This window comes from Durio zibethinus, chromosome 23 (assembly GCF_047325235.1).
Source record: "Durio zibethinus cultivar Kanyao isolate XHJ-2024 chromosome 23, ASM4732523v1, whole genome shotgun sequence".
NCBI classification, from domain to species: Eukaryota; Viridiplantae; Streptophyta; class Magnoliopsida; order Malvales; family Malvaceae; genus Durio; species Durio zibethinus.
Window position 1 is genome coordinate 11962461 of NC_143184.1, and position 11452 is coordinate 11973912.

At 29.0% G+C, this 11452-nt stretch overlaps 1 protein-coding gene across 1 annotated transcript; it reads left to right on the forward strand.

Moving 5' to 3' along the window:
- The first annotated feature begins 8476 nt into the window (after window positions 1–8476).
- Window positions 8477–9472, forward strand: LOC111313199 (mitogen-activated protein kinase kinase kinase 20-like). Its single transcript, XM_022913875.1, has one exon. It carries the CDS (start codon window positions 8477–8479, stop codon window positions 9470–9472), a length of 996 nt encoding a protein of 331 aa, XP_022769610.1.
- The last annotated feature ends 1980 nt before the right edge of the window (window positions 9473–11452 follow it).

Below are 11452 nucleotides of genomic sequence, written 5' to 3' on the forward strand. Positions count from 1 at the left end.
TACAAAGATGGAGTGAAAATTTTTCTTTATTTTGCATTTAAAATACAAATAAAGATAATATGATATTATGCTCATGTGTAAAGTGTGTTAATATCGAGTGACAAATGCATCAAGTTATTTTTAAACATTTAATTTGTATTGGATTTCTATCGGGATATGTTAATTGGTATTTTCATGGAGAGTTTGTACTGTCAAGGTTTTCCACTAGAGTTTTTTTAACTTCAAAAGCTTCCTAATAGCAACATGATCCTTTTATAGCAGATGATATTGAAGGCATGTTATGAGATACTTTTAACATTCATAACCAACATTTTCATAATCTTTCTCCTTAAATGAAGGATTTAATCAGTCCAATGTTGAAATGTATGAATTTGGTGAACCTGGGATAGGTGTATGTGACCAACAACCTAGAAGAGAAGCATCAAAGTTTTATAAGTTGCTTGAAGAGATGAATGAAGAACTTTTTGAGGGATCGAAGCATTCAAGGATTTCTTTGTTCATCTTTTTCACTTGAAAGGCTTCCTAATAGCAAGATGATCTTTTTATAGCAGATAATATTGAAGGCATGTTATAAGATGCTTTTAACATTCATAACCAATATTTTCATAATCTTTCTCCTCGAAATGAAGGATTTAATCAGTCCAATGTTGAAATGCATGAATTTGGTGAACCTGGGATAGGTGTACGTGACCAACAACCTAGAAGAGAAGTATCAAAGAGATGAATGAAAAACTTTTTGAGGGATCGAAGCATTCAAGGTTGTCTTTCTGTGTTCATCTTTTTCACTTGAAAATGCTTATGTGGATGGACGAAAAACTTATTGACTTTATTATTATAGTTTATGAAAAAAATATTTTTTTTTACAAAATTCCATAATCTTGTAAGGAATCAAAGAAGGTGCTCAAGGATTTAAGCATCGGATATGAGAAAATTCATAGTTGACCTAATGATTGCATGTTGAATTGGAGGGATAGAAAAAATCAAGAATCTTGTTATTTGTGTGGTATTTCTTGTTGGGTGGACAAAAGCCTCGATGAAAGGTTAAATGATGATGGTGATGAGGTATGTGTAGAAAAAAAGCCTATTAAGATTTTACACTATTTTTCATTAATACCAAGACTTCAATGACTCTTCATGTTTTTCAAAATTGTAGATTCAATAAGGTGACATCATGAGAAGCAAATGGATGATGGATTATTGCAGCATCTTACAGATTCTTTGGCATGAAAATCATTTCATTCTAGGTTTTCAGACTTTGCATTTGATTCTTGAAATGTTATGCTTGGACTAGCATCTAATGGATTCAACCCATTCAAAATGATGAGTACTTATTATAATACTTGACCAATTGAATTGATTCCTTATAATTTACCAACATGGATTACTATGAAATAATAGTCATTTATATTGTCTATGATAATTCTCGAGAAAAAAAATTTGGGTAATGATATAGACATCTATTTACAACCTCTTATTAAAGAGTTAAAGCAATTATGAGAAAGAGTTGAGACCTATGATACATCAAAAATAGAGAACTTCAATATATGTGCTGCTTTATTATGAACTATCAATGATTTTTTTACTTATGTGAATTTATCTGGTTAGAGTACAAATGATCGTTATGCTTGTCCATGTTGTACTGTACAGACATATTTGACATGGTTACCTAATGGTAGGATGTTTTGTTATATAAGACATCATCGATGGTTAGATGATAATCATCAATTTAGATTCCAAAACATCTATTTGATGAAACTGAAAAGTTGAGAAGATTGCCTTTACCCATTAATGGGTCTAATATCTTATCAAAGTTAAAAGATATCAATTTCACTTATAGAAAAATGACTCAATCAAGGAAAAGAGTGAGGGATATCTTTGCAGTTAGTGATAGTCATACAGAAGTTGGTGATCTTGATGTTTAAAGTGATGAAGAGGATGATGAAGCAAATGATCCCAATGAGTCTGAGTTATGGAAAAAAAGTATATTTTTTGAGTTACCTTATTGGGAATATAATTTATTATGCCATAATATTGATTTGATGCACATAGAGAAAAATGTTTGCAAAAATTTTATCGGGACAATTCTCAATGTGAATAAAAGATCCGAGAATGACTTAAAGAGTCGGCTTGACCTAGTTGATATGGGGATTCACCCAAACCTTCATCTGAAGTTGCTTTCTAATGGTAAATATCGATTGCCTACTGCTTGTTTTGAGATTTCTAAAGCTGAAAAAGATGTGTTTTGCAAGGTTTTTAAAAATTGTCAAAGTTTCGGATGGCTATGGGTCAAATATATCAAGATGTATGAATCTGAAGGAGCGAAAACTTTTTTCATTGAAGTCACATGATTATCACATTTTGATGCAAGACTTCTTCCAATTGCTTTACATTTATCAATATCAAAGTAAGTCACTTCTGTGGTAATTGAATTGAGTAACATATTTAAATCTCTATGTCAAAAATGTATGAATGTGAAAGAGCTTGACAAACTTCAAGATTAAGCCGCGATTACTTTATGCCACTTGAAAAAGATCTTCCCTCAAAACTTTTTTACTATTATGATGCATTTGGTTGTCCACCTTCCATATGAGGTAAAAGTCGATGGGCCAGTTTATTTTTGATGGATGTATCCTATTGAAAGGCATTATTTGTTAATAGATTGATTACATTTTTATTGATGATCAAGCTACTCAACTTAAAATAACATATGACTAATGTTTTATGCTATAGGTTTTTAGGGAGGTTAAAGTCTTATTGTCACAACAAACGCTATTTGAAAGGTTCTATTGCTAAAAGAAAGGAAACTAATATTTTTTCTATATTCATTTTTATGATGTAGGTAAGCTACAATGCAAAAAAGTAGGTTGAAAAGAAAACATATCAGAGATATTAGTTTAGAACCGTCTACAGCACCTGTAGATATTGGCTATGAACTGAATCTTTTGGAGGGAAATGAACGTACTGTTGAATCTAACTCCATCACTTCTCACTTTTCAACTAATATTGGATCTGGCAATACAGGAGGTATAGGTTTAGATAGTACCCCATCAATTGATTATGCTTTGAATTTGAATGCATGTACGATATACTCTAATTTTAGAGTTCGAGTATAATGATAAAAGTATTGTTATTTTACAATATATTTTTTATTTGTTGCAGTTGATAACAATGGTCATCGGAGGACTAGAGGCCGAACAACTTTGAAGGAATTGTTTGCACTAACTCCTAACGAGCATATTGTAGTGTCTACAAACTCTAATAGACAACTAATTGGTGAAGAGGCTCAATTATTGGCTGGATTTTTCTAGGCATGCTAGCCCGTAATGGAATGAAATTGCCTATTTATTATGAAACATGGCATAAAGTTTTAGAAGAAGTTAAGGCCGATGCGTTGAACTTTATTGAGGTATTAGTATAATTAATTAGATATAAAAAAAATTTTACTTTACAGATTGTTTACTTATTCTAACTTTTCTTATTGTATTATTACAGTAAAGATTTGTACTTGAAATACCAACTTCATCCGTGTTTAAGTCATTGGGAAAGAAATGAAAAGATTATAAGCATAGCTTGAAGAATAAGTATTTCGATCAAAATACTACTGTAGAGGCGATGATGGAAAATCTATCTCGTAATATGATTAGGTGGCAATATGAACAACTAGTTAGATTTTGATTCTCAAGAAAAAGAGAGGTACTAGTTTATAACTTTGTATAGTAGAATAAAATGATGAAAGTTTTTTTTGGTTTAAGTTGGTAATATTTGTATTTCTATTATATACGCAATTAGTTTTTATGATAGAAAAAAGAACAGATTGTGATTGGTAACAGAAAGCAATAGAAATATAGCCACACAAGTGGATCAAAAAGTTTTGTAAGAAAGCAAAAAGAAATTGTAAGTTAATGATAATAAACGTATTCCAATGAATGAACTTTTTCAATCATTAAAAGGTAAATATGCAAATTAATAGTTATTGTTCTGTTTTAATAGTTTTGATAGTTTTAATACATGATATTAAACTTATTGAAAGTTTTGAACTTAGTTAACATAGATGATATATATGAAAAGTTATTATTTACATATATTTACGCCTTTAATAAAGATTGGTTGTGATTGTTGTATTTTAACAGTTTGGATAGCTTCACTACTTAATATTAAACTTGTCTGATTTATTAAATTTGGTTTCTATGGTTGATATGAGAGAAAAAGTTATCGTTTATATCTACTTAGGATTATTTTTTCATATAAAAAGGTAAATATACAAATTAAACTTTTTGATGGCTTTCAAAGTATTGAATGGTTTCAATTCTTGATATTAAACTGAGAATAAATAATTGAATTTGGTTTCCAAGATCGATATGTGTGAAAGCCCAAAATGATTTTATTGTTTGCATATGTTTAAGACTATTGTGTTGTTACGGGGCCAAAATATAAATACATGAGATTAAAATTATTTGAAACTTTAATACTTGATTGACAGGCTTGATATGCATGAATAAGTTGTGGTTGATATGTATCATATCAAATAACATATGTTTTTATATAGGAGAATGAGATGGGCAGTACAATTGGACGTGTGAAACTTTTTCGCATAACATACATAAAAAATATAGATCTTACATGAATGTCGAAACACAAGAAATTGTGATAATTTGTATCATATATTTTAACAGAAAGTAAATATTCACTCTTTTTAACATATAATCAATTAATCATTAAACTTGATAGTTGTATATGACAAATTCATAGGAGAAAGTGAAAGAGAAAATGGCTATTGAGATTGAAGTAGCATATGATAGTTCTTTCAACATGAAAGAAATAAAAAATCAGATATTCATAGAAGTTGCTAAAAACGAAAGACATGTATAGGTTCGAAGCCTTGGATTGGGTCCAACACCATCTGACTACTATGGACATAGCTCTCCGTAATTTACATTCTCAACAAGTCAGTCTTCACGAGACATTTCAATATTGAGAGGGAAGTTACAAACTGTGCAACAATATTTTCAGCAAATAGAAGCAGAAAGAGAATAGAAGCGTACCAAAATTAAGGAAGAACGTGCTAGAATGGAGCAAGAACATGCTAAATTTCAGCAGTTGCAGGATCGATTCGATCATCTTATGAATTTTGTGCAACAATAATTTTTAGGAAATGATCTTAGTGCTCCACCAACTCAAGTATTATATTTAGTAAATATTTAAATTCTTTAATATATAAAAAGCTTACAATGAAGTGTTAAAAATTATATGGTATTATTCATTAGGTTCTTGAGCACGCTAGTGACCAAGGTAAAAAACTTTCTTCATCATTGGTAGCCAGCAAAATGTATGCAGTCATCCATTTCATACATTTTAATTTTTTATTTTGTTAATGTATATAAAATATTTGAATGTTATTATACTAATTATAAAATTTTGTATTAATTAGATGTATATTTAAACGTGAATGAAGTTAATATAAATTTCAATTTTTGAGTTTAATTTCTTTAATAAAAAAAATTTATTAAAAGAATTTAGAAAAAAAATACATTTTTATATAATGACGGTATTTGCGTTCATCGTGGGTCGTTAAATGAATAATTTAGTGGCGTTTGTAGCATAAAACGTCACTATTAGTAGCGACGCTCTTACCAGCAAATGTCACTTGTTAAGTGACATTGTTCTCATAAAAACATCACTAAAGTAATGGCATTTTTCTCATAAAAATGTCACTGAATTAGTGGTGAATAAAGATACAAATTCTGTTAATATAGAGGCGCTTTTAGATTCAAATGCCTCTAAAGTAGCAGTCTTTTCAGTTACAAATGCCACCAAAGCAATGGTGTTTTTCCTCATAACAATGCCATTAATTTAGCGATGTCTCAAAGATAAAAATGCCTCTAAAATGACGGCGTTTCAGATATAAACGCCGCTAATATTAATGCATTTTTTTGAAAACATCGCTATTTATCACGACGCTTGAATAGCCGGCACTCTGCGTGACATTTTTCATAAACACCGCAAATATTTTTGTGACGTTTATAAACACCATTAAACGTTAAAAAAAAATACCACTAAAAACCAAAACCCCTGTAGTGATGCATAACTATTTTTTCTGTATAAAGTTAGTCTTATACTCCCTCTGTCCAATTTTTTTTGTTCAATTTTCGTTTATAGGATGTCTCAAAATTATATCTTTTTTTTATATTTAAAACTCTTACTTTTTTATTTTTTAAAACTATTTTTTATGATTTTTTTAATTTTTAATATTAAAAATCATGAAACTTTAATTTAAAAAAATTAATTTTAATATTAAATACAATAAAGTCAAAGTTTTTTTTTTTTTTTTTAACACAGCAAGAGTAAATATAAGACAAATAAATAGGAATGGAAGGAGTATTAGTTTTGTCTTTCAAGAGCGTGTTTATATAACTTTAAATATTATTTCCAAAATACCTTCAAATTATCTTTACGTGATTATGTATGTTGCTTTATTTTTTATTTTTATAATATTTTTAATTATTATTGTTTTTTAACAGTAGCAATGCAAGGAAAACTATTTATGTTTATTTTCATCATATATTTATCTTATAATTGAAAATTTCGTTAAATAGAGTTATACTAATCAACCTTTATGGTTTTGTTTTTTCAAATTTAAGTCTAACCATTGTAAAAGATTATTCTAAAATTAAGTTAGTACTAATTATTATGCTTAGTTAAAATAATGATTTTTTTTTTAATAAAAATTTCAGCCTATATATCTATATACTACTTCCTGGATAATTAAAGTTTGGATTGCAAATTCATTATAAAATGACGGACCAAATATATGGGACATAAACCCCAATCTAAGGGCTTATTGTGGGCTCAAATTAACGGCGGCTTACATACAATTTGGATTCTTCCGTGATGAATTAGGAAACCGACCTAAGTCAACAAGTTTATATACATATTTGTGCACAGTGTCTTCCCACCAATAGATATTTCAATTTGCAAATTTCTTTCGTCTTTGATTATGATAAAGGCTAATATGTCAGTTTTTCAAATTCAATAGTCTGACTATTAACTATTTTCAAGATTGTGCGCCATGTTACCTTAATCTTTATGCCAATTTCTTCTTTGGAAATAGTAAATTGATTTTTTTTCAAGTACGCATTGTTTTGTAAATGAGTCTCAATATACCTATCATTGTTGTCTATAACATGTTCATGTAATAAATTGCCTAGCAACTATGCATGTCTTGTTCGCTTATTTTACACAATTTTAGTTATTCATTTCTTACCACATAAATTTGATGCACTTATATAAAAAGTAGATCTTTCTATAAAAGTTTCACGTACAATATTTGATCTATTGAAAAAATCTCTTCATGTTTATTTTTTGTTAAACTTTCTTCTTTTTATTCTTTGGCATGCATGTCTTTTTGGTCTACATGAACGGAAATTATATTTTGTTTTAACAAACTGGTACATATGAGTAGCAAATTCTAAATACATTGTCATGTTCCAATTTCTCTTGGTAGGTACTCCTTTCACTTGAACATGACAATTGAAATAAACAAAGAACAATGTTTTTCATTAATGCTTGACTATCTTTTCTAGAAAAAGTTAGTCTTATACTTCCTCCATCCAATTTTCTTTGTTCATTTTTCCTTTTTAGGATGTTTCAAAATTATATCTTATTTCCTTTTTTGAACATTTAAAATTCTTTAAATTTTTATATTTTAAAATTATCTTTATGATTTATTTTAATTTTTAACGTTAAAAATCATGAAATTATAATTTTTAAAAATAAATTTTAATCTTAATATTAAATACATTAAACTCAAACTTTTTTTTAAACTCCCCAAAAGTCAATATAAAACAAACAAATAGGGATGGAAGGAGTATTAGTTTTGTCTTTTAAGAGCATGTTTATATAGCTTTAAATATTATTTCCAAAATACCTTCAAATTATTTTTTCGTGATTATGTATGTGGCTTTAATTTTTTTTTTTAATATTGTTAATTGTTATTGTTGTTGAACAATAGCAAGGAAAACTATTTATGTTTATTTTCATCATTTATTCATCTTATAATTGAAAATTTCGTTAAACAGAGTTATACTAATAAATCTTTTTTTTTTTCAAATTTAAGTCTAACCATTGTCAAAAGAATTCTAAAATTAAGTTAGTAATAATTATTATGCTTAGTTAAAATATTGATTTTTTTTAATAAAAATTTCAGCCTATATATCCATATACCACTTCCTGGATAATTAAAGTTTGGGTTGTAAATTCAGTATAAAATGACGGACCAAATATATAGGACATAAACCCGAATCATAGGGCTTATTGGTTGGGCTCAAATTAACGGCGGCTTACATGCAAATTGGAATTCTTCGGTGATGAATTAGGAAACCGACCTAATTCAACAAGTTTATATAAAACGTACGTAACCTTATACCACCATCGATTAACTAGTCGTTTAAGTTCAGAGAAGAAGAAAGAAAAGTATAGAATGGAGGTGAAAGGAGTGAAGCTTAAGGTCCTTGGGAGGGGAGCATATGGTGTGGTACATTTGGTGGAAACGACTTCTCCTTGTTCTGGGTTGTTTGCTGTAAAATCTGCACCTTTAACAAAGTCTTTTTCTCTTTCCAAGGAATGGGAAATATTTAAAAAGTTTATAGGTTGCCCAAATATTGTTCAATGTTTTGGTGGTTTCACGAGTTTTGAACGAGATGGAGGGTATTTTTATAACTTATTTCTTGAATATGCATCTGGCGGTAGTCTCTTGGATTTGATGAACAAGTATGGGGGCAAAATACCCGAATGTGATGTGAAGGATTATGCAAGAATGATTCTTGAAGGGCTTGTTGATATTCACAACAGAGGATACATCCATTCTGATCTTAAACCAGAAAATATTTTGGTTTTTCCATCTCAGACCGGTTCCGATTTGAATACTTTAAAGATTGCGGATTTCGGGTTAGCTAGACAATGTGGGGAAAAAGATATTCCACAACTTTGGGAATATGGCTTTCGAGGCACAGCAGATTATATGTCACCTGAATCTGTGATGGGAGAAATCAGTGGTGCATTGGATGTATGGTCACTCGGTTGCATTATTGTTGAGATGATTATTGGGAAAATGCCATGGAACTATAGCAACCTGAAAGATTTGAGAAACAAGCTTTTGAATGGAGAATCACCCAAAATCCCAGAAAACATGTCAAGTATTGGGAAGGATTTCTTAGCAAAGTGTTTTGCTAGGGATCCCAAGCAACGATGGATGGCTAATATGCTGTTAAGCCACTCTTTTCTTATGCCAGAGTTCAGCTTTTTTTCGTATGGAAGCAATCTCCCACAACTCTTCTCAGCCCTTTCTTCAACAATTTTTGACGAGGACAAATCGTTAATCCAATCCACAAAGAGTTTCCAAAAGGATGACAAATTCGGACCAGAAGGAGATTTGGTTGAAAACTTAAGGTTGCAAGTAATGAAGATGGGCGTCTAGGAATATGGTGCAAATTGAAGAATTCAAAGGCATAATCAACATGCAGATGAAACCTGAAAAAGCCACCCTCTTCCTCTTGGTTATGTTGCAACCAACATGTTATCAAAGTAGACCTGATGTTTGCTTTTAGGCTTTGTCTTGGATTAATATTTTCAAACTTTTTATTATTGTATTATGTTCTTTTAACAGTTTAAGCTTATAAATGTTCTTGACATATAGTGTATATTTTCTATATGTCCATGGCCATCCACTTTCATTAAAGTTTATTTATTGTTAACTACTTTTTCTATCAAATTGAGTAATTAACGGCCTAATGGGCAGCGGTACTGCATGTTAAACCTTTTGTTCAAAAATCTTTTTTTATTAATAATATATAAGTAAATAAATGTATATAATTTTTATTTAATTTTAATTATAAAAATATATTTTAAAATATTAGTAATTAATACCTTAATAATAAACATAAAATAAACTGATTTGGATGAGCCAAGCTCAAGTCCAATTACACCAAGTTTTTAAGGTGTTAATTGAATCACTCGAGCTATGAAAACTTTTAGTTAAATGTTAATTTCTTAATTTAATCAAACAAATAAAATATATAGTATATTGAAATTGGATATTTAGAAATCTTTCAATCACCGTACCATGCATACTTGCATAGACCATGAACCTAATTAATCGATGATATGTTCCAATGTTTCATATGCTTTACGTACGCACATTTGATGGTTATAAAAGATGTTTTATTGGCCAGTGATGGATATAAAAAATAAATCAAGTTTTTTATGAAATAAAAATCTGTAACATTTTTATATTTATAATTACAATTAAATTCTCTAGGCATTTGTTATGGTAATCCTCATTCGAGATTCTTTTTCATCTTTGACCGAAATTGTTTTCTTTTTATCTGAAGGTAATGAAGTTGGCTGAGGGTCTGATAAATTTCACCAATTCGATCTTTCTTCCTAAGCTAGCACATAATAGAATATGCTGTAATATTAGAAAAAGGGGAGGGTGATTTTTTTTTTCCTGCTGAAGCTTAAAAAAAAAAGCTCTTACTGCTTTCAATGGAGTCACTTTAATTCGTTGCTCTCCTCACTCGCTACCTCAAGCAACGCCAGTTTAAGATGGTTTGAATTTTTTTTTTGTTGGTTCTCTAATTTTATGAATTTTTTTTATTGTACTTAATTTGGATTTGAATGGATTTTCTACTAGACCCAATGTTGCAAAAAGATGAAAAACCATCGGTATTTGTCACTGAACGTAGTCGAGTAGTCCTAGTAATTCTCTTCCCGCAGAGGAGAAAAAAGAAAAAGAAAAAAGGAGAGCTTAGTCAATCGACAGGCTGCAGTCGCTTTATATAAAATTAATAACCACTCTTGGGATCAGATAAATCTTTTTAAATTTTAAATTTATTCAACTAATGCTTCTATAATTTATTTATATTTGTGTATGTCATAATTTATAAGCCTATAAATTTATTATTAAACATAATTTTAAAAGTCACCATTAATATTTTTTATTTAGGCATGATTGGTTTCTTAATTGAATTTATTCATTTTAAAAACAAATCCTAAGCTTGACTCATTTAAAAAAAAAAGATTTTAATTAATAAAACCAAAATTGAGTTTGAAAGTACAATTACATGTAGGATATGTATGTTTCGTATTATCCAAAATTAGCCATTTACAACGCCCTTCTAAAAGTAGTATTAGTTGATTTTGTATTATCTAAAACTTAAAAATCTTACTAGATAATCAATTAATGGATATTATTCTCAAATTATTCCAATATATTGATAATAATTTTAAAACATTTCCTCACCTTGAGAATATTCAAGAAGACTATTTATCATGTTTGAAAGGACTCCATCTTCAAATTCATTAATATATTATAGAAAACTTTTATTTATAACAAGTGAGATTTATGTGAATCTTAATATTAAAAATCTTTTCAAAATTCTTTCATATATTGATAAAA

What these genes read in the sequence shown, in the direction of transcription:
- LOC111313199 (XM_022913875.1), top strand. Translation starts at nt 8,477, where the DNA reads ATGGAGGTGAAAGGAGTGAAGCTTAAGGTCCTTGGGAGGGGAGCATAT.